Genomic DNA, 24,268 nt, shown 5'->3' with positions numbered 1-24,268 from the left:
CATTTTGCCTCCTCATATTGTTCACCTGCAAAACCTATTTCATTAACAAAAGACTCCAAATCATTACAACCGCAGCAGGTAATTTCGTCTGGAAAATGCCTTGGAAAGCAGGCAAACATGACTGTGGTAGCTCTGGAAAGGATATAACGTGTTATAATCCACTGATAATAGCATTGCTGTCTGGCAAGTGCTGAAGTAAAGAAGCCCGAATTGAGCCACACTGTGCTTCTTCTAATGGAAAGTCTACCTCACTTATATCCTGCAGGGAGCCAGTGTGATACATGACTAGTTTAATGTGAGGAGCTTAGACGTAATGGAAAGAGACAAAAAGAAAACATTAAGAAAAGCAAAGTATGACCAAAAAGACACACTGAACATTCAGGTATATTCTGAATATATGGCAGTACATTTAGGAAAAATCAGCATACATTATATATCAAATGTAATATTTGTGCTTTGGTGCTGCACCTTTATGTTTCTATTATGTAATGGTGGATTTAAATGCATGCACAAATATGGAATAGGAGACTTACAGTCTCAGCATCCGAGTCAGGGACATTGAGGTACCCCCACCTTCTCTCTGAGCAGGGAGTGGAAGACTAGCAGCCGATTCATTTAAGAGACAGAGAGATAAACGGGGGAAGGAAGGAGGGAAAAGAGAAGGAGAGCGATCTGAGCACTTTTGATGTGTTACTGATAGAGCCAGACCTCGAGCACAGACCCCCCCCCCAGGCCCCTGAGGAGGAGCAGCAGAAACCCTCCTGTCTACAGCGCCACAGCCAGAAACCACAGTGCGCACGGTTACCATGGAGATTATCAGAGGAAACCACAGAGATTACAACTGATCTGGAATCGTCTGTGAAATCAACACGTACAGGACAACAGTCAGAATGAGGAAGGAGTGTAGTTCCTCCATAATGTTTACTATGTCTATCAAATCTTTATATATTTATAATTTTAAATGTTTCCAGGTCCCCAGAGAACGGCTTTGGTGATCTTGAATTTTCATCTAGCACCGCCTGTAGGTTGATTTTTGAGATTTTGAGTGAAACATCTCAACAACTCGTGGATGGATTGCTATGAAATGTGGTACAGACATTCATGTCCTCCTCAGTGACGCAACTTTGGTGATCCCTTACCTTTTCATCTTGTGCACTCCAAGTTCCATTCTGTATTTGTCCAGTACGATCAGTTTTGTGATCAAAAACCCACAAAACTAACAGTCCTCAGCTGTTATACTGACAGGTGGCCCAATTACTTTTGTCCACCACATTGATACCAATGAGGGTAGGCTAAAAACAGTAACACTTCTCTGCATAATGCAATACAATTCAACAGCATGAGAAACTACATCTTTGAGGGCAGCACAGGGGCTCAGTGGTTAGTACTCTCTCCTTACAGCAGGAAAGTCCTGGGTTTGATTCCAGGCTGGGGCAGGGCCTTTCTGTGTGTAGTCAGTGTCTTGGGCAAAAGGGACTGGAGAAATTAAGAATTTACATAGGTTGAGGCTTAGATCTGGCATTGCAGAGAACACATTTTGCATACTGTACTGTTTATGCTTGTATATATGACCAAAGTCGATTTCATTTGATTAAAATAATCATAATCAACCTCTCTAAATTAAAAGAATAAAAATAACGGTTCCTCTAAAGCGTGAAAAACACTACTACAGTGGCGCTTTCATTATCCACCCTCCATGAAGTGAATCACGTAAGAGTGAGCAGAATATATTAGAGCTCGACTCAATGATAGACTCAACTATCTGCATAATATCCCTCATCACCTCCTTCCACTTCCATTCATACAACCAACAGCAGCTTAGTGACGGGCTGCTGTTGTTATTTATGAGATGACTTGATAAATGTCAGACAGGCAGGACGTCTGTCTCACCTGTTTACCTATGCAGCTCTCACTTTACACACGCACGCACGCATGCACACACGCACACACACATACATAACAATGAACATGGTATGAGTCAGCAAATAAGCCAATTATTTAGGACATTTGCATAAGTGGATTTTCTGCCAGTGTCCAGAAGAAAATAACGTGTGATCAAGTTCACTTTGCACAAGGCCCAAGTGTAAACATGGGAAATCAAGTCATGTAAAAAAGGGTACCATTTTAATATGTGTGATAACAGTTAACCATGCAGATAGTTTTATGTGTCCATGATTTGAGATATCGATCATTTGTGCCACCCCCCCAGTACAATGGACTTCAATTCAACTTGTGTTGTTGAGGGCAACAGAAAATCACATTTAAAACATATCAGCAGCAACATCTCTTTCCAGAATCAGTGTCCCTGTTACTCTAGTCAGTCAGCAGAACACAGAACCGTTTTGACAGGAACTATTTCAACAAAAATCATTTTAGTTACAACAAAAAACTGTTCACAGCGAGGTCTGTGGATTATCCAGAGTAACACTATTTCAGAAAAGAGATATTGCTCTTAAAATATTAAAACTGTGACTGGAGTCTGTTGTTGTTATTGCTCTTGAGATGTTCACCGTTGTATAATTTCTTTTTATTGGACTGAAAAATGACATTGTTTGTGTCTAATTGGCTGTCAAAGATAAGGAACAAAGCCACTTATGGGCAATACAATTTACAATATTACCTTGTTGGTGAGGTAAAGGTGTTAGCAATCAGTTGCCTATTTTCTCATTCAGCAGACAGAGCAACATTAGCAGTCATTTGGAGTTATGTTTGCACCCACTCAAGTCCAGATCTCTTTTTAGTCTTCCCTAACTCCTGGGGGAAGCATCTGGCTCTTTAGCTGCTAAATGCTTCACTATATTCACCAGCTAGTCCCTAACTTTGTCTTTCTGCTATTTGGTGCAAAGCAGTTTGTGTTCAAGTTCAATGCTCATAGTCATTTACTCCATGCATCCATCATCAACCGCTTATCCTGCGTACAGGGTCGCGGGGGGCTGGAGCCAATCCCAGCTTACATCGGGCGAAAGGCGGGGTACACCCTGGACACATCGCCAGTCCATCGCAGGGCCACACATACCCAAACAACCACTCACACTCCCATCCACACCTAAGGACAATTTTGGAGACACCAAATCACCTAGCCTGCATGTCTTTGGACGGTGGGAGGAAGCCGGAGCACCCTGAGAGAACCCACGCGGACACAGGGGGAACATGCAAATTCCAGGGGTTTGAACCCACGATCTTCTTGCTGTGAGGCAACAGTACTAACCACTGCATCACCGTGCCGCCCGTCATTTACGACATAATTATTAATATAATAATATTGAATAGTGCAGCTTTAAATGTATTTTCTTATTCATGTGAGCATCACAAAAGAAAATTCACTTAGCTCCATTGCCCAATGCAAAAAACAAATAAAACCAAAAACTGTCTGTAAAGCTAGATTCCACCAGGGGTAAGAGGGATAATATGTTTTTGGGTAACGTGGCTTAATCAATCATATAATATGATAAAAGAATATAAAGTTATTACTAACAAGGAATTTTTAACAAATATACACAGAACAAACACTGCATTAACCTACATTTACATGTGTTTCTGCAGCTTGTTCTCATAAACATAACAGTAACCCTTTACATTATCATACTACAAAGTCAAGATAGATTATGTAAATGCTACAGGCTTCCTAAGCGTGCAGTGGAAGGTGTCGTGACACAAGCTGTCCCCCGGCCTCAAAGCTTACACTATGTTTACACAGTCAACAGTAGAACAAACACACCTGACGCATGTGTCAGCTGATGGTGGTTAAGCGAGTGATGTGTGTATACGTTGTGTGCATGTTTGTACTGCACAATATGAATACAGGACTTCCCAGAATCTGGTTTTGATCATGGTGTGTTTGAACTAGCTTCAACATGGGTGTTACCGTTGACACTGCGTTGCTCAAGCGTCGGCTGGCAGGATTGCTGTGGGCCGACATCAGGGCATCGATGTCTTCCTCCGCATCCTCATCAGAAAACTCCTGCGGATGACAGCATTCAGATTTAATCAAAAGGGAGATGGCATCTGGGAGGCTGGCCAAAGCGTCTTTGAGCGCTGCACAGTTTTCCACACCGCAGCCCTGTGTGGGTGGATGCAGCCGGCTTCCATAAATCCGATCAGACAGAGTCAGGACAGAGTGTGGTCATTTGTTTACTAGTTAATCACGGGCAAAATCACACTGTTATTGGGTTTACAGTAAAGTTGTGAGCATGAATGGTATTAGTCGGTTAAAAAAAAATCATGTGTCTGAGTGTCTGCATTTTCGTGAAGCGCTGTGAATGCAAAGGAACACCCAGTAAACACAGAGACAAAGCAGCCCTATACTGAATATCAGACACTCCACCTGTTTTCAGCCTACAGCCGTTTAGATGTTGTCATGCTCTTTGAAGTGAGCTCTGAAGGGAAATTAACATTCAGCCCCACATCTGATGCATCACGTTGAGTTCATCAGCCCACAGATCCTGAGCTCGATGTGGACATACTGTATAGTAGATTTATGGCTTTAAAAGGGGTGTGGACTGAAAAATCAAACAGGCTGTGTGGATTTCACACTCAAAAAGCTTTTCCTGTGATTGTGAATTCTGTGGTGAATTTGTTGCAGAAATCAAATACGTTGTCAGTGTGCAGGGATGCAGCTGAAGGAGGATAAGGGCACAAAGTGATGGCGCTTACTTTTTCATTGAGTCCGGGGACGGAATGGCTTCTGAGACTGAAGGCGTCGTCACTGGGTTCAGAACCAGGAGCTGACAGGTCCATCTCTGAGCGACTGTGATCTGGCCAAGTGGTGAGAGGAGAGGGAGACAGGGGATGCAGAGGAGTACAGTAATACAGTAATAATAACAAACTTAATTTACTTTGTAACTAGCGTGCCAGAAAAGCAACTAAAAAGTTCTTGCCTAGAGTTAGACAAGAAGATCGAAACCATCTCTCATGACTTTTTGTTAAGTTTGGAGCTAGAGTTGGAGGCTCCACCTGTCAGGCTTTCTGTTCTCACACAGCACATATACAGTTTACAATGATAACGGTTGCAGATTACCTCTCAAAATTCAAACATCGAGTCATGACGTTTAGACAGCAGTAGATAAAAGCAGCTTTTCATTTTGCTGAAATTTCAAGTGTCACTGGCAGATTTTATAAGCTGTAGTTAGCTTGCTAATGAAGCTAATGTTAGCTCCATGAGCAGTGTTGGGCAAGTTTTTTCCAAAATGTATTACATTATAGATTACCAGTTAAATTTGAGAGTAATTAGTTATATTACAATATTACTGTCTCAGAATTGTAATGGTTTACACTACTTTTGTGTTACTTTGAGTTACTTTCACTGCTATTTGGGCGCGTTATCATGGTATGATAGTACGATGGGGGGGCGGGGGGATATGGGTGAATCATCTCCCAAGTAAGAAAGACGCTGTGCGCATTTATGCATGAGGTACAGCAGCATAATGTCATTGATTATTTGAATCTCCTGACACTCCGACAGGATCCGTCAGGATGAACTGACAGCAGCCTCTCTGATCATGAAAGTAATTCATTAAAGCACAAACACATGGCCTATAGAAATCTATTTACGCATGATCCATCAGGGGAGCTACCGTCTTGTTAAGAGGAGACGAGCTCCCCCGTAGTTTGCACTCTGCCTTCAATGTCAACCATCGACTTTCAGCAGGAAATAACGTTACTCTTTTACTCATGGTCATGGATTTGTTTTTCTGGTGGTGAAATGCTTCTTTGTGTTGGTGAATTATTAAAAAAAGGTGTGTTGTAACGCGCGTTACTGAGATTGTAATGGGTATAATATTACCGTTTTCTTTTAGTAATTTGTTTTATTACTGGTTACAGCAAAGTGGTCTTGCTCTAAATATGCACTTGATGGCTAGATTCATGATATCATTCTAAAACACTGGGGCGTAAGCAACAGGTCCCAGACATAAGTCAGCAGGTTCACCAGTTGATGATCTATGGAAAATTACACATAGTGGGAAATACTACACAGTGGATGTGCTAGTCCTGACCAGGGCTTTTCGTAATGTAACCTGTAACCCCACAAACTAATGTAGTTAGTTAGATAATCAGGTGAGATGAAACTGGAAACATTAACTTTTTTTACATAAAAATTTCATTAAAGGGTCAGTTTTAAAAAAAATAACTTTCTGACACATTTGCTGAAACTGTCACTATATCCCGAGTAGTACATGAGACAGATAATCTGTGAAAAAAAATCTGGTTCCTCTGGTTCCTCCTACTGCTCCTGATGCCATTTGCAAAAATCCACCCTGCCCGAGTCAAAACAACCAATCAGAGCAGTAATTTACTGCTCCTGCATGCTCTCACTCAATCAAGCTCAATATCTAAAGCGCGCTTCAGAAGTTTTGCAAACACTAATTGTCTGAGAAACAACCAGCAGCAATGAAAGAACACAGTTAATAGTACAAAACACTCATGTCCCATCTGCACAGGAGCTTCGGGCTCATGTTCGATGCCATGGCTCTCGTATTGACGAGTGGCAAAGAAGCATGATGCCAAACAGTGGGGAATAACTTTTGAGTTGGGACAGTGGTGTACTAGCCTCTCATCCTGCTGTTAGACGTTGTCAGTTGTTGCCGACTGCAGCTTTAAACATGTAAAATAACTGTACAGGAAAAAAAGAGAAAGGAAATTGGAAATTGATAACCAGTGTAAAGAAGCAGGCACAACTGGGTCTAAAACTACAGGAGGCAGCTTTACCACAAGAGTTTGTATGAGATTTTTGAAACAGTGAGCATCTGAGTTTTGAGGATCTGAGGACTCGTCCAGAGACAAACTGTAGTCAGGATCTTAAAATCCTAAAATGGGAAATACAATGCTACAAAACAAAATGATTATATCTTCAGTATACAGTATAATACTGAATATGTGGTCTGACACATCTGTGGGTGTGGATGGGGACCTCACGCAGCAGCTTTTTTCCAGCTAATTTTAAAATCTTAACACACTTCTTAGCAGCTGTTACTAGTGGAGATAACACAGAGAGACACAAAGTAGAGCAGATTATACTTTAAAAAGAGGAGAGTTCAACACATATAGCAGAGCAGTGACAGGGGCTTAAGTTAGGAGTCAGGAGTGTAGAGTAGTTCAGCCCTTTACGAGGTACTTCATGGTCTGGGTTGGAGAGCAGCTAAGTGTTTCTGCACAGCCCTGTTTAAACTGTCTAACCTCCAGTATAATACTGCTGCCTCTAACACGTCTTGAAACTGTGACTCAGATATTGAAATATTTGTGTGTGGACAGCAGGAGCCATGTCGCTTCAATGTGAAGCAAAAAAAAAAAAAAGACTAAGGAAGAGGTGTGGGTCATAGTGGAGATACCTGATGAAACTGAGGCCCTGGACACAGAAATGGTCGGGGTGCCTGAGTTCGTCCTGTGATGGCCGGCAGCCTTTTTCTCAGATGCGCTGTCGCGTAAACTGGCAGTGCTCTCTGCTCCGTCAGGCTGCGTGTAAACAAACACACACACACACACACTCAAGCGGTTAGGTTTGATCTGGATAGTTTATCCTTGCGTGTTGGTATGTGTGTTTTGTGTTTGTGTGTATCGGTTGCTGACCCTGACCCTCCGGTTGTCGCTGGGAGTAGGGGATCTCTCCTGAGTTTGGGACCGCAGGTTGTTGGGAATCGTGGGTATCCCCGAGGACTCCAAGGCCACTGCACCGCCCCTGAAAACCAGGATCCAGATCAACAAGAAGTATTTAACAGCCATGACACTCCTTTCATCCGTCATCATGAAATAATGTTAATTTAAGTCTTGCATAGTTGTGTAACACTTGTGGGAAACAACCTGCTCAAAGCTCTTTGAATTTCACTCAAATAGATTTACTCAAATATCACGTTAATGTCATTGCCATCTCACTTTCTTCAATGCTCTTTTTTTGTTGTCACTGAAATGTTTTCAAACAGATATCAACCAGCTTAACCCTCTCATGTATGAATTATTAAAAACATTATCAAGATTTTTTAAAGATTCTTTTTATTAATCAAAATTGGGTTAATATAAAAATCCATTTACATTTTTTTCAAAATTCTGTTTTGTTTTTAAATTATTTAACTGTCCCCGTATGTGGACACCATGCAAAAAAGGAGTAAAATGCCACACCTGACAATATGTTTTTTATACATCAACATACAACATGTAACAGATAACATAGTTGTAGTTAAAACTGATTTCTTCACATTATGTGAGTACAGTACTTATTCTTATTTCATGTAAAGGTCGGAAAGCAGTCAAATGTTGCAATTTAATGCTGTAGTTTGCATTGTTGTTAATGTTCATATATTTGTTAAATGTCTGTTTTATTATAATACAATACAATTAATCACATCTTTGAAAGTAGAATAGATATACTAGCTGGTTACAGAAATCCAACTTTATGCAATCTGACTCCACTGTTGCAGGGCGTCCATATACGTGGAAAGTTGATTTTTGGTGTATAAAAACTACATTTTACTCTAAATTTTAATTTATAAACATAAACCTGTTAATAATACTTTACTGCACATACTAAAATTTTCTTATCTTGACTGACCTCCTTGAATAAAAGTTTTTCATAGATATGTCTGAGGCATTTAGCACATGGCCATCACAGTCGGCCATCTTGGACTGATGAGGTCATCAAGCAATAAATACTTGGAGTAACCACTGTTACAATGTTGCTATCAATCAACTGCCACTGTCCTCAAATGACTTGGAGAACATAACCATGATATATTACCCCAAAATGGAGTTACAATAACTGTCCCCAAATGTGGACACCATGCACGAAAGGGTTAAGCCTAAAATACTGTGTTAATGTGAACTCTTATAGAGCAATGGTATGACATTGATGCGGGGTACAGTACATATCTCAGTCTATTGGTAGTGTGAATAGGCACCTGTTTGAACGTGGACTCGGTGCAGAGCGAACACTTCGTACGCTTTGAGCATCTCCATCCGAAGCAGATTTGACACTGACACTGTCGACTCCGTTCTCCGGCTTCAAGGTGTTTCGGTTGCCTTTCTTATCCATCTTCATCCTTCTACACACAAACACAGGGAGTCTGTTATCTGCTGCATGTTGGAGATAATCAGTCATGTCCATTATTGCAGAGTCACTACACTATATCTCCCTGCCCTGTCTGCTTTATCAAAATCATCTGGGTCACTCAACTCTACAGTTTGCATCCTGCAGATGAAAAAACACTCTAGATAGAGATTGTTTTGGCAATTGTTTTGATCAATTATTTGCACTAAGTAGGTTGTTTACCATCCCGTTTGCTTCTATTTTTTGTTAGGAATGTGGTTTTGTGTTCATGTTTCCTGTTTAAATCTGTTTTTGGTTCTGTGTATTCTGTGTAGCCTTGTTCATTATTATTCATCTGCATCCTTAAGTTACTTAGTATCTGTCTTGTCTCGTGTCTTAGTTCTTAGTCCTGTACATTAGTTCAGGTCTTTAGTGTTTACTCCTGGTCTTGTGTTCTGTTTAGCCTTGTGTGTTCCTGTGAACCTTACTTCCTGTTATATTTTGGTAACCCTCTGTACCTGGTGTCCTTGTCTAGCTTTGTTTGATTACCTGATGTATCTCACCTGTGTTGCTCCCGCCCCACTCGTTAGTCCCTGTGTATATGTATGCCTGCTTGTGTCTCCAGTCTTGGTCACATCCTGTGTATGTGCGTCTAATGTTGTGTGTTCCTGCCTGTTCCTTCGTTTTTCCCTGTTCTGGATTATCTTTGTTTGGACTTTGCCTCGAGCTCCTTGTAAGCCTATTTCAGTTTAGTTTTGAGTTAATAAATCTCTTTTTGAACTGCATCCTCTCGCCTCGCCTTGCCATTGTCTGCATTTGGGTCCTCACCCCAGTCTGCACTCAGCACCCTCACCTGTGACATTTTTATTAGTTAGCAGGATAAAATAACTAACTTCCTGATTTGAATGAAATTTCTTGGAAATGTAGGCCATGTGATTAGCCATTAGCCAGATACAGAATAAGATACAGAATATTCAGCCACACTTGCACCATAGCTGCACAGACAGCAATGTTGGTCCACAACTTGAAATATCTCAACAATTATTCACTGGATTGGCACAAAATTGTGTAATGACATTCATGGTCCCCAGAGGGTGAAGCCGACTGACTTTGGTGATCCTCTGACTTCTCCTCTAGCGCCACCATAAGGTTCACATTTTTTTGTGAGATGCTTTGACAACCAATGGAAGGATTGCCATGAAATTAATTTAAAACTGTGTGTTAATTAGCAAATATTAACATGTTAAAAAGCTACACTAAGCTAATGAACATAGTCAACATTATATGTGCTAAACAGCAACATATCAACACAATTTCACCGTCATCACTGTCAATCATAACTTGAACCCCCCCCACCACTGAGAAGGGTAGCAGCCCGCAGAAGGTTCTTCCCAGAAGCCACCGCACACAAAACGTTATGACATTTATCTCGGCCGCTCGGCCCCACTATACTATAATTATATTGTACAGGATACTAATACTTTAATTTCTGCAAATATTTATTTATAATAATGATGATAATAATAAAGCAGTGTTTCAATTCATACCACTGTTGTTGTTTTTTTTGTTTGTTTCAAAGTGATTTTGAGTTTCACAAGCCAAGAATGTTCTGTACATCATGAGCCAGAAGTATCTTGATTTAGGGTTAAAACTTTACAACATTACTCAGAATTTAATGATAGAATAACAGCGGTACGACCAAACATTAACAGTATCGTACACACCGTGGACATGTCTGCTGCGTTGGCTGCAGTGGTCTGTGTGACTGGACCTGGGGGAGCTGACCGGCCGCCAGCAAGCTAGCTAGCTAACTATTCTAGACAGCCTCGCGAAGCATGTTACCTTTACCCTAACCATCACAGTGTGTGTGCCTAAACCTAAGTTACTGATTGTATGCATGTCAACCGGTTAACCCTACAGCTGCGCACATGGGCCTCAAGGCTGACGTGCTAGCAGATAGGGTTAACCTCCATTGCTGTGCAGGCTCCGGTAGGTTACAGCAGCTATTTAATACTGACACCCGACGGCACCTGTGGAGCTTCTCAACTCCGACATTTTCGATTCGCCTTCAAAAAACTGCCGATATTCACAATCTCCACAGTTGATTTCTCGCCTCAAAACTTCTCAGAAGTGTATTTAAAGTTCTGTTGTTGGCCTCTACAGAAAAAAATCCGCTTTTCATTAGAATATACTGTATGTGGGCCGAGATTAACGTCAACACGTTTTGTGCGTAGTGTCTTCTGGGACAAACCATACTTGGAAGTTCAACTTACGTCACGTCTGCTCAGGTCTGCAGGCTGCAGCTAGATATAGTTGCCACCATCCACTAACAGCAGCGATCAAGATGTTTTGGCTTCACTTTTTGGGAGCTGTCATATTAGCCATCTTTAAATACAGTACTGCCTCACAGAGCTTCTAGCATGGCTGTAGATTTTAGTCTTGCTTCCAAAGTTTTTAATGTTGAAATAACAATTTAAAACTTTGTTTCCATTTGTTTTTTACTACAATAATTACTTAATAATTACGTCAAAATTTATTCATTCATTTCCGTGTTTCCTGTTTTATTTTGTTACTTATCTCTCCTCTCGTTTCTGTCCACCTCACTTCTTGCTCTTGTGTTTTCTCGCTTGTTTGATTATTTGCTCCAACCTTAATCACCTCCCTCTTGTACATTTATGTATTATAAATTTATATTTTATGCCTGAATGTGGATTTACTTTGGATTTCTGGTATTTGGATTTTTGCTTGTGCCTTTTTGGAGCGTTTGGAGTGTTTTTTACACTTGCCTGCTTCTTCACAGCGTAAGGCTGTTTACCCGTCATTTATTTATTAATAAACACCAAAGACTGCTCTGCCTTGTGTATAACCTGCGTCCGAATCCCTGCTTTACCTCCTCCCTGCTTGACGTAACATGACAATATAAATCCCATGACTCTCTATTACTACTGTTTGTGAATTCTGATGCAGATGTAGATTCATATGCACATTAAAACATTTAACTTTTACATGAAATTGTTTATAAGATGCAGTAGCACTTTTTTTATATTAAACTTTACTGCTAACAAGATACATGATCAACAAAAATCTTTAACATGTATTTTGTAAATTGTATTTGGAAGATGTGAATGCAGACACTCTTTAGAAGCCACCGCTCTGATCTCTTACTGTGATTTTGAAATGAAAGTAGTTCATTTTTGTTGACAGAGCAGCCCTCATAGATATATTATAACAGAGCTGGTATGGCTTCTTTGTCCGAATCACTGCGATGTCTTCAGGAACCATTCAAGTGCAGCCAAGATAAGGAGTGATACTAGCCGGCACAATCTAATTACTGCTGTTATTTTAAGAAATGTATTTTAAAATGCATTCAGGTCCTCTGAAAAATCAAATGAGCATCCACTTGTTGTTTTCTAATGCAGTTTTTTCTAGTGCATATTTTGCATGTTTCATGTTTTCATGTTGTAATTCACTGAGTAAACCCTATTCAGAATACGTATGTGTTTGCAATGTTAATTAAGCTGTTTTGTACTCTTCCACTACTTACCCTTTCCTCCTGGCACCATCCACAGCTATTAGTAGTGGACTTCTTTTGGATCTTGGGGTGTCTGGGTTCTCTAATTGAGAAGGTGCTGACAGGTTTTCTGTAGACTTTTTTGCCGTGGCTTGTGATAAAAAAAAGAAATCAAGAATCAAATAATAAAATCAGCGTATTTCCTACACTACTTCACCACCAAACATATTATTTCCGGACTCTTTTTGGTCTGGCTTTAAACAGCTTTAAAGATTTCAGAACATTAGGGGTGAAACTCACTGGGGGGGCTACTCATGATTGTCTGTTTGATCACGTCACTGCTCGGCACTCCCTGCTCAAAGCGCTTGGACCGCTCCTCCAGAAACCACTCTCCTGTTACCACCTTCAGCTCCCTGCAAACACATCTGCATTTTACTTGGATTACAATGTTTCAACATTCATCAAGTGTTTAAAAAAAATCCACCCAAACTCTATCCATCAAGAACCAGTGAGTTATTTTGTGATGACAGGGTTTTGGCAGGCTTCATAAAGTTAAAATTAAGGCCTGTTTTATATCACATACTCATATGAAAGATATCAATGAAAACCAGTAGGGATGATAAGGCATATAGTTATTTACCATGTCCATGAAGGTAATGACATCACATTATTATCAGTACCTTCAAGATATAACAAATCCTGATAATATTGATCATTAAACATAATGAACGGATGGATACTGGGGGATTACAGTGTTTGCTGTAATCACACAAAACATTTCAAAAAAATATTAAAAATAATAATATGAATATACACAAAAATATTCCAGTAAATATAAATGAAATTTAACACATTTTAATAACTACTATGGCATTTTAGGGAAACTCTAAACATATGTTTAAAGACTTTTAAAGACCTGCAGATATCCGGGATGAAAAGTGATTTGTGCAACCTGCACTTTTTCTCATTCCGATTTTTCTGCTTGTGTTTCAGTCGGTGATTTTCTGCATGACAACTTTAGCTGTGGGCTACATGTGTAGGTGGAGAGAGCAAGAGTTGAGAACACTTTCTTACACTTATTCGAAAACAACATCTTGTGGCCACAGTGTGATTATTCAGGCGACGGTGATGGAGAACTTGATATCACTCCTAATACTTTGTGCAAAGTGATAGAAGAAACCCCCCCCCGCTAAGTGGATTCTGAAGAACAGACACCAAACCCTGATGTTTCCTAGTAAGAATTTCATTGCTTCCAAATAGTTAAATTGTAGCAGGGCTATAAATATCTCACATAACTTCTTTGTCTTCGATATATAAACCATGCCTTGAGGGCAGGCCAAGGCTCCAGCAAGATTTGTCTTTCTTAATATTTCTAATAACACTTCTTTACACAAACAAGTTGACATTTACATTAACTACATTTTAGTATTATGTTTTAAATGTATCAAAATGGAAGAATAAACATCTAAATCAACATATTAAAATGCAGTGATGATGTAGCAGCTAAAACTTGACAAACCTGAACACTAGCTAAAACCTACAAAGGCTGGACAAACCACAAATAAAGATTGTTTCCACGAACTTGAACAGATTTTGGTCTAGAAGAAGCATAAACCGACTGAGTAAATTGCACTAGACAACACAACAGACGACTGGTCAGTAACAACGGCTGCTATACAACTAAACACGGCAAATTCCACCAGACCGCCAACTGTTGAGTGTTATTATACCAAAACAAATACGTACGGGAACCAGCAGCTTGCACTGTTTATATTCAGTGAAGTTTCTGCAGAAGAGGCCAAAAAAAAGGAGAAAAAAGGCTCAGAGTTTGGGTGAGATTCTGGATAGAGAGGGACGTTGGAGTCTACAGCCTACAGAGGAAACTAGAGGTCAGTGAGCTTTGTAAACAGGGCTAACTTCAGGGAAAACTGTTTATTTACCTGCATGTCTCCCTCAGGCGACACACAAGTGACATTATCGGACACTACACATGTTTTTAAAAATCTTTATGCGAATGACTGAAGGCTCTTTACACTTATAAAACACTATTTTATCTTGTCTGCTGAATGTCAACACCAGCTGACCGACACTGGAACAGACCCAGTCCAGCTTGGTCCCATCAGTCGCTAAGCCCAAATAATTTTCATAAACTGCTCAATAGTCATAATGTTTGTTGTGTAGCAGGAAAAGCACAGGTGATGGCTCAGTCCCAGTAAGCCATGACAGTGAGCCAGCATGAAAAATACCAGCACCTTGGAACCAGCTCACATAAATGGGATGCTGTGGTTTTTAATGTTATCAATCACCTGTGCTTTCCCTGCTGTGACGAAACAGGTTTTTAATGCTTTAGTGTTTCGTGTTTGGGTGGATTATTTTTTTAAGCCTTGTAGAAGATCACAGCACTGAAACACCTGAGGCTCCCACAGACAAATGGAGACATGCGTGGTGTCATTAACCATCTAAGCCAAACCAGGCATCACACTTACGAGATCTTGGCACAAACATTACACTTCCACTGGTGTGTGTTGGGAGCTTTCACGCGGCAGTCGCTGCAGACGCGCAGCTGACACTCCTTGCAGAGATCTCCTCGGTCGAAGATCAGGCCCAAAGTCTTCAGGCAGCGAGCGCACTGTCGTTCCCCCAGCTCCTGGGGCCGACGGGAACCTTTTCGTTTGATCTCCAGCAGCTCATTCTTTAGCTTCCTATTGCACAGAAAGAGGAGAACATGAAGGGATATTAAGAATACTCTGAGCGAGATGGAGCGAGTACAAAAGGTGAAACTGAAGTCCTCACCGTATCCTCTTCTCCTCTCGTTTCCTTAATTTCTCATCTTTCTGCAGCACCTTCAGGATCATATCTCTTTCATGTTCCAGTAGAAAGGAGAGGTTCAGATCCTCCCCGTCCTGCTCCATTGGTCCCTCAGTCTATAGTCAGCCAATGAAATCAGCCAAGCAATGTTGCATGGAGGAAGTCATAAAGAACTACATTACGCTGCAAAGTGCTCCTCTTTCTGAATGGGTTGGTGTTCTTTTAGCCCTGGCATAGTCTGAACTTCCTGGTGTCCCTCCAGCGTTTCCTCCTCTAATCTTCTGTTTCTAGTGAAAGCTGGCAAGAGGTGACCACTCTCAGGAAACCTAGACGAGGTCAAACAGACACAAGGGAAGGTCAGTAAAATATGGCTGACATTAATGACCTAGAAAAAATAGGGTTGGCTGTTAAAGCCCTGGTTAACGTGCCAGTGTAGAATGCATTAATTAAAATAAAACAATGATTTTTAGGATTACAAGGGGAAGCATTTGAGAGCTCCACAGCACCGTAACAACCTTCCAATTAGGCTCCAAGCCTGACATTCAGTGCACAAGACTCACATTTCTCAGCTTCTATTAGCAAAGCTCCATCTTTCCCTTAAATTCATGACAAGACTAATTTTCTGCACACCTGCATGCCAATCCACACAGCCACACAATATTCATTGGGCAGAGGCTTTTGTACAAAGATGTCATCCCAAGTCAGTCTGTCAGTCCACCACTTTGGTCCAGACCAAAATAGCTCAACAACTGTTTGATGGATTGCCATACAATGTGGTACAGATATTCATGGTGTCCAGATGATGAATTGCAATAATTCTGGTTAGCCCTTAACTTTTCATCTAGAGGCATCATCAACTCATAATTTAAATTTGTCTAACACTTTAGTTCATAGGTGTCGTTTACACTTGGGATGCTGGGGATATGTCCCCACCACTATTTGAAATGGCTGATTTTGCCCCCATCACTTTTTAAAAGTACAAATTGTTAGAAATGTTCTGAAAAGTAGCTTGCACCAAGAAATGAAAATATTTGAAACAGAAAGGTTTATTTGCAAATTAAGAAAAATTAAAATATAGAAGAAACAAATATGCATTGTCCAAAAAAAGTAACTTAAACAAAAAAAACCCTACTGATTCTAAAATCACCCAAAATGTTCATGCGCCAATCAGCAACTTTAACAAATTCTTAACAGTTTCTTCTTGTCCAAGTTTTGTGTTCTCTCCATGTGAACATGACAAACAGCAACACAGTTGAGTCAGGTTTTTGACATCTTTTTCTCTAATATTAAAAGGGTATGCAGCATCTATTTAAACATAGGGTTGATTTATTATCTTTAGCTAACTTTGTTAACGTTATTCCTTAAGTCTTTTCTATTTTGTCATATTTTAGGGCAGTGATTTTGGATAAACTGAACACATGCACTGGTGCTTTCTGTACAGTAGATGTGGTTTTGGCGTTGTTCGATTGACATGGTGTTACAGGTGTGGATGTGATGGATGACTTTTATGAGTATTTCCGGACTGTCGCCTCTTTAGCCTACACTATGCCCTTTTGATGTGCTGTTATGCAATATTTTTTCCGACCTGTAGTAACTCTGACCTCATACTGGTCCCCCGTTATATTTCCTAAAATTGCATATGCTGAAGATCACTTTTCAACACAAAGTGACGCCCTTGCTTTAGTTTATGATGCAATCCTTGGTGAACTACTTACAATCCCATCAGGCTAAGGTGTAATATGTGTTTAGTGCTAATTAGCGAATTAGTTCAGTGTGTTAACACGAACATTGTAAACATTTCCTGCTAAATATCAGTATGTTAGCATGTTACACGCTGACATTAGCATTTAGCTCAAAGCACTAATGTGCCTCACAGAGCTAGCATGGCTGTAGACTCTGCTGCTAAAAAACTTACTATGACAGGAGGAGCCAGGGATTGAACCCCCAACCCTACGATTAATGGCTCTGCCACATGAGACATGACCACCTTGATTATGATAAATGGTCCACAGGGAACAATGTCAAGCAGTGGAATTGTGACACCTAGCTGTGCTGTCGAAATGCTAAGTGGATATGATTTCCTCTGATGTTATTGCTACTCTGATTTGAATGCTCTACATGAACACACACACAGAGACAATATTCTCTATCCAACTGCAGTGCCTGATCAAGTAAACTGCAAGTGAATAACCTGATTTGCACAAAAATTGCTTTCCACCCTGTCAATAAAACCAAGGATGAAGATCAGAAACTAGGAGAGGAACAAAATTCTGTCAGTGGTTGTGAAAATTAAGTTGGGAAATAAAAATTGAATGGAGTGGAGGGATCTGCATAAGCCCACACAAGCCTCCTTCAGTCCTTATTCATTACCGTCTCTTTCATCCTCAGTCTTTCTTCTCTCGCCCCATCCCTTCACTTTACATGAATTAGCACTAATGAACTGAGAGACATCATCTCAGCTTCATTTGTTTCCAAAGGCACATCATGACATCAGTGATTATAGCATTTTAAGCTGAACTGCAGGTGCATAGTAGCCAAAGAAGAGATTTTTATTCACCTTTAAGATGTGAGGTGGGGATTTAATAGCTGAAATAATGATGATTTACAGATACCTTTGCATTTAAAAGATTCAAACTGCTGAATACAGACATGTAGGCACTAAACAAAATGTCAAAGTCATTACAATTCATCCTGTGGTCAACATGGTTGTCTGTACCAAATTTCATGGCAATCCATCCAATAGTTGTCAACATTTCACTCAAAACCACAAATGTCAATTTCAGTGTGGCGCTAGAATAAAATTTGGTGCAAATCCATCCATACATGTTTACAACTTTAACAGAATATGTGTCAGCTTTGACCTGTTGGTAGTGCTAGATGAAATGTCAGAGGATTACCAAAGTCAGCAGGGGACATCCTCTGGGGATCATGAATGTCTGTTTCAAATTCATGGCAAACCACCCAGATAGCAGACCAACACTGAATCAACATTACCTTGCTATCTGGGCATCCATTAGCACAAATGCAACCTCAAAAAAAAAAAAAAACACCATAAAGACTATAAAAAAATATAATCTTCCTGTAGACTTTATTGCAGGACTATTTTATTAGACTGTGTTAGTTTTAGCTAGGTGTGCCTAAAAACTCATAACTGAGTGCATGTAAAGCAAGAATGCCAAAATGCCGATTATAACAACACAGAGAATTGAGGCAGCCAAGCAACTATGTTATATGATGCTCTTGACGTACAGAGCACACATGACAAATATTTGGTCAACAAGGCCAAACTAATATTTATCTGAGCCTCTATCATATTATAGTCATTCTGTGAGAACAAAACACTGTCTCAGAGTTTGAACTGTGTGCTGCAGTAGGCGTGGTGTCCTGACGCAGCCCTCCCTGAGTACACACAGCACACATTCCTGCTGCCGCTCTCTCTGTCCTGGGTGAACATGAGTAGAGGAAATGCACTTACTTCTCAGCTCAACACTAATAACGTGGCTCCAAGGAAAGCACTGTGACTCATTGCCTTCTCAGTATAGTGTGGGGAAGGTCTTTATCTTTTCCACCATTCACAATTCATGTGGTTCAAACATATAATGGATAATTTGTCACTGAGTCTGTGTTCTACCGGGGACATCTGGCCACAAGGCAACATTGTGGTCTGCTTGGTGTTTTGTAACTCTGTGACATTTTACCACCAATAAGTCTGGTGTTTCCTGCAGGTGGCCGGGCTTACAGACAGCAGAATCAATCTGCCAATTAAAGACCACAGGTGTGCCGGGAGCAGCTGGCCTCCAGTTGGCAGAAAAGCAAAGTAGACATGGATGAGAAATGAACATGGAATAAACATAATAAACAGTCATTACTGAACATTCAGCGGGTGGACAGAGGAACACAAAAATGACTTTGAAGTTATAAACCGAGGTCTCATGAAGCCTTCCGAACAGCTTCAGTCCTTCATTACCTCTATCTCATCACAGAGCTCACTCTCAGATTTGAGATAATCTTGGCCTTGTCACACTATAAGTATCTTGGTATTTGGATGGACGATAAGTTAGCTTTCACACACATGTACAAATACTGTAGATATGTTTTTAAAGAAACTCAGGCCAAACAAGCTTTTTATTTTCACAAGTCCTGTTTCCCCTCTGAAGCTAAAAAGAAACTTGTTTAAGCCAACTTTTTATCTGTGATTGACTATGTGGATCTGTTGTACACGCATGGGGCATCATCTCTACTAGGAAAACTATATTCTGCCTAACATGCAGCATTGCGCTTTATCACACGTACCAGATCGTCCACTCATCATTGTGGTTAATACAAAATGGTTGAATGGCCTTCTCTAGCTACACATAGGCAGTTACATTTGTGTGTTTTATCTAAAAGACAATCCTCTGCATATTACCCAGTTACTTGTAGCCTCCTTAACTTTGCGGTCAGTAGTTACCAAACATGGTCTAGCAGGCTACTGCTTTTAAAACTTAGGAAATACTGCTTTTAAAACTTAGGAAATACTGCTTTTTCATATTGTGCACACTCAACAAGGAACTCCTTACAAATGATTCTCCAGTTATAGAAGCACTTAGGGAGTTCAACACTCTGGACAGTAGATGTTTCCCATAGGCTGGATTCTTTAAGTGTATGTATAGCTGTCTTGGAAGAAGGTTTAACGTATTGTATTGTCATATGTGTGTCAATGTAATATGTTAAATAAAGGTTAAATAAATAAAATAAAATCTCAGTTTACTTACTTTTACTAAAAAATGCAGTGCCCAGCTGCTTAAGGAAGTTACTGAGCCTTTAAAAAAACTACATTTATACACATTTTTAAAGATTTATATATCCAGTACTAACCAAAGGGATTCGAGCTTAGAGCTATTTGTTTATAATATATATATATATATATATACACTTTACTCTCATTCACAGCGGTAATTAACACCTCTATACCTCATCATTTTAAGGCTTTTACATTATTACAGTTTACTTCAGCATCTCAACATAACATTAGAAAGTTTCCCCCTCCAGCCAAATTGTTTTGCTCATCAGTACTCCTGTGATTTAAAAAACAAACATTTGGGTCCTGTCCTCTCCAGGTGTTTACTGTTTCTGTTGCCTTGCAATCATAATATAATACAATATGATGCAAGTAAAAGCAGTGATCGTTTTAAAGATGTAATATGCTGCTAACTGGAAATCTGCGCTCAAAAACTCAAAATCTTTGCAAATATGATTTGGTTACTTGAAAATTAAGTTACAGTACCCACCCACATTCATACCTCTCTCTGTTTCATTCTTCATTCCCAAATGTTATTCTGGTGTTAAGAAAATAGGAGAAACATTTTCTCCATACATAGGAGATGATGGGTGGGAAACATCCATCATAAACTAGATTCAGCACAACAAAGTCATTTAAGATAGACTGAAGGCTGGGCAATATAGATGATATCATAAACAATACTTTTCAATATTTATTTATTTATATTTACCACAGTGTGGCAAATTGATGCAAAATCCCACACAAAGATTATTAAACTCATAAAAAAAAATAGGTCCATTTAGTAGATAATCTATATATTATATGCTGAGCTTTTTATGACATCACATGATCTTCATCAGCAAATCAGTTTTCTGAACAAGAAGTGCTCAGAAAAAAAAAATTTGAACGCTTCTTCATTTAACGATGTACTAACTAATTACTCAAAATAAACAATTAAGAGATTGAGACTGAAAAACGTTCAATTCTTTTGATTGGTGGATGCTTACGTACTAAAAAAATATAAATATTCGAGGAAGTGACACAAAATTGAGGGAGTCACCAGTTTTTCTTCATATATCTTGTTTACCAAACATTATTACATCTGAATGAATTATACTTTGATGCTCATGGCTTCTATAAAATGAACTGAATGACTGAATTGTGGAGAATTTAACCAATGTAATGATGTGTAGCATGTTCACCTTGACTATTTGTATGCACGCTCTAAGCAGCACACAACTAGCTCAAGCAGGTGACCCGGTGGGCTTTAAGAGGATACGTCCGGTATGTGTTCGATATGACGGGAATACTTTGATTTCAAAATGCTCCCTATTTTTGAGGATCTTATTGCCATTGCTACACTAAAAACGTGGTGTAACAGTAGCACAAACAGAAAAGAGTCATGAAGTCAGTCAACTGACTCAGAACTGATGTCATTTGCTCAACCCAGATTTTGGTCACCATCCCTTTGATATCTGCCTGTCCCTGTGTTTGTGTTGAGGTAAAGATGTCACAGCAGTTTCATCACTATGATAATGACTTAAGAATCTCTCCTACATTAAGAGGGTACTATCTGCACTGGAAAATGAAATTGAGAAAAGTACCTGGTAACAAAGCAAGTTGAGCCGAGCTTTACCATGCAGTATAAATGAGGCTTATACCCCATGTCGGCCCTGTGATTGTCTGGCGACCTGTCCTGTCAGCCTCTCACCTCCCCTCTAAAGGTTAAGCAGGTATACCTAAAGGACAAACTGATGAATTTTGCTGTAGTACTCATACATACAACTGTGCATTTTCCCCCTGACATCACTTTCTCTTTCAACGTGTTCTGCTCAGCTCATATTTCTCCCTCTTGTTCACTTCTGAACTTCAGTAGGATCTCAATAGCAGGGCAGCAATAATCAAACCGGTGCAGAAGCTTTGAATGTATCACACACACATTTCACTCTGCGTAAATGCGGTTACAAAACCTTTCTGCGATAGAGTCAAAGTGGGATGAATGAGGTCGAGAGAACATTATATGGTGTGAGCTGTATTTCTGCAGAAATGTGGGTCACGCCCCCGTCCTCTCCAAACTGAAAATTCATCCAGCTTCTACATCAGTTTTAGCCCCGTTATTTCAGCAAGGAGCATCTTTGACTCCAAAGATCTTTTTTTGCCTCAAAGAAAGTAAATAAACCGTACAATAGCCCCTTCACCTTGTATCAGCAGATTCTTAATCTCTGGGAGGCTGAAGTTTTGCCACATAATTTCCCCAGGCGCTTAATTTTCTAGCATGTACTCTTCCACATAATGTTGACAGAGGTGACTACAGTGTGAAGAGCAGCATGTACAGACCATTAATAAATTATACAACGTGCCAGGTCAATGTAACAGACAGATGCACAAGTCTGTTAACCCTTTTTCTGTCTAGATGATTTTCTTTAGGTTGAAAGTCGATGAGACCTCCAATCATTAATGCACTTAAGGCTCAGCTCTGCTCTTTTGTTTTAATGTATATCCCGTAGATCTCCCTGTGGTAATTCACAGGATGCTGCACGTCTTCCTCCTGAATCATTAACATGACACAGATGGCAGTAGACAGTGATGATGAGTGGCAGAGAGCGTCTCTGGTGACCATTAAACAGCAGGTCACTTCACCTCTGCCAGAGATCTTCTTCTGCAGGCTGCAGCGACAGCCATCACTTTAATATGCTTTAATGTGGTCCACACACACACATTAAGTGTAGAAAACATTAATTATTTATCAACAAAATTCAATAATGACACACTTCACAGCTGCTTACATCGGTGACATGGTGCACAAACTAGAGAATAGAGCATAAAGTATACTGATACTGCATCTCCGTTTTGGTATGTTTTGCTTAAACAAGTACTGAAAGGTCTAGGCACTGTATCATTCCTCATCTATTTAATCACCTCCCAACATCTGTGCGCATGCCAAGATGAACTGATCCTACCAACGAGTCCGTGTAGCCAAAATCCGATGAAGCTTTTTCTCATTACTGCTCCATTGCTGTTCATAGAGAGGAAGTAAGTTCCATTGTCACTACACATTATTTTTGGCCATTACAGTTGTCTGATGACTTGAACGCTTGCAAGTTGAAAACATGGGAATCTTACCCATTTCTACCATCAATCTGTCACGGCTGCTGCAAGTCACAGGCCTTTTCTATCTAAACATTGTGTTAGTGATGAACAAATAGAGAACACATGTAAATAGAAATATGTTTTGACTGTTAAAATCTTATTTTATTTGGTTAAACTTGCATTAAATGATGTGTTATGTTAAGTTGATATGGCGAACATGTCAGCAAACAGATGTTTCATCCAGCGGACATGCAGAACCATTAGTATTATTTGGAGTCGTGTTTCTGTTCACCTGATGAATGTATGTCCTATATTCTCTCTCTTTTAGCTCTGGTTTTTCTCTCTACCAGCTGCGGAGGAAAATATCTGTCTCTTCAGCTGCTAAATGCGCCACTATGTTAACCAGCTAGTACTGTACAATGGGTTTATTAAAATAACAGCAGCCTGCTGCTCGAACAGTGTTGATGAGAATGATCCAAAAAGCAGAACAAAGAGCCACTAGATGCTAAAAACGTCAGTAGAGCTGAGGAAACAAGTGACAGCTTTCACATTGCACATTGTCATTTGATCATTTGTTAATATATAAATATTGATTAGTGTAGCTTTAATATTTTATCACTTAGCTTGAATGTTGAAATTAGTTATTAGGAAGTTATGTTTTCAGTGCCGACAGAAAATCCACTGGCCTGATGTCCATGAAACTTGGTGGAAGGGTGAAGGATGGGCCAAGGCAGAATCCATAACTTTTTGGAGCGGATCCAAATCACAAGGCGGACACACAAAAAATATTTTCACTTCTGTTAACTTTGCGATATGATTCAACTGTAACAAGTCTATGGCAAAATTATGTTTTTTTTTCAGCACATTATTACAACCCGTACTTACGTTTATTATGGTAGCGACCTCTAGTGGCCCTAACCAAATAGTTTTGTTGCCTAAACCTAAACAAACTGCGACCGTTTCATGTTAACCATGTGTTAAACGTCATGTGACTTACATTACGTGACTTGCGTAACCTAGTTAAGGCCTGTCCCTGGACTGCAACAGGAAACCCTCATATGTGTAATTTTGGGAGGCATTGATA

At 39.8% G+C, this 24,268-nt stretch overlaps 1 protein-coding gene across 3 annotated transcripts in view; it reads right to left on the bottom strand.

Moving 5' to 3' along the window:
* The window catches only part of sytl5 (synaptotagmin-like 5), a 48,763-nt gene that overhangs the window by 8,279 nt on the left and 16,216 nt on the right, over window positions 1-24,268 (bottom strand). Inside the window, exons 2-11 of one of the 3 annotated variants that reach the window (XM_038720764.1) lie at window positions 15,318-15,658; window positions 15,011-15,226; window positions 12,825-12,937; window positions 12,558-12,675; window positions 8,886-9,029; window positions 7,570-7,672; window positions 7,326-7,449; window positions 4,654-4,754; window positions 3,866-3,961; window positions 534-599 (exon numbers count right to left, since the gene is read on the bottom strand). In XM_038720764.1, the coding sequence (XP_038576692.1) occupies window positions 534-599; window positions 3,866-3,961; window positions 4,654-4,754; window positions 7,326-7,449; window positions 7,570-7,672; window positions 8,886-9,029; window positions 12,558-12,675; window positions 12,825-12,937; window positions 15,011-15,226; window positions 15,318-15,436 (1,200 nt within the window). In that variant the 5' untranslated portion in view covers window positions 15,437-15,658. Of the gene's footprint in view, window positions 1-533; window positions 600-3,865; window positions 3,962-4,653; window positions 4,755-7,325; window positions 7,450-7,563; window positions 7,673-8,885; window positions 9,030-12,557; window positions 12,676-12,824; window positions 12,938-15,010; window positions 15,227-15,317; window positions 15,659-24,268 lie in introns of all 3 variants that reach the window. The other 2 variants (XM_038720763.1, XM_038720765.1) reach the window with 2 other exon arrangements.

Source organism: Micropterus salmoides, unplaced genomic scaffold (genome assembly GCF_014851395.1).
Source record: "Micropterus salmoides isolate LMB-PRFRI ecotype aquatic unplaced genomic scaffold, ASM1485139v1 Ms_hic_scaffold_15, whole genome shotgun sequence".
Lineage (NCBI taxonomy): Eukaryota > Metazoa > Chordata > Actinopteri > Centrarchiformes > Centrarchidae > Micropterus > Micropterus salmoides.
This window is presented reverse-complemented; position numbering and strand designations above follow the sequence as displayed.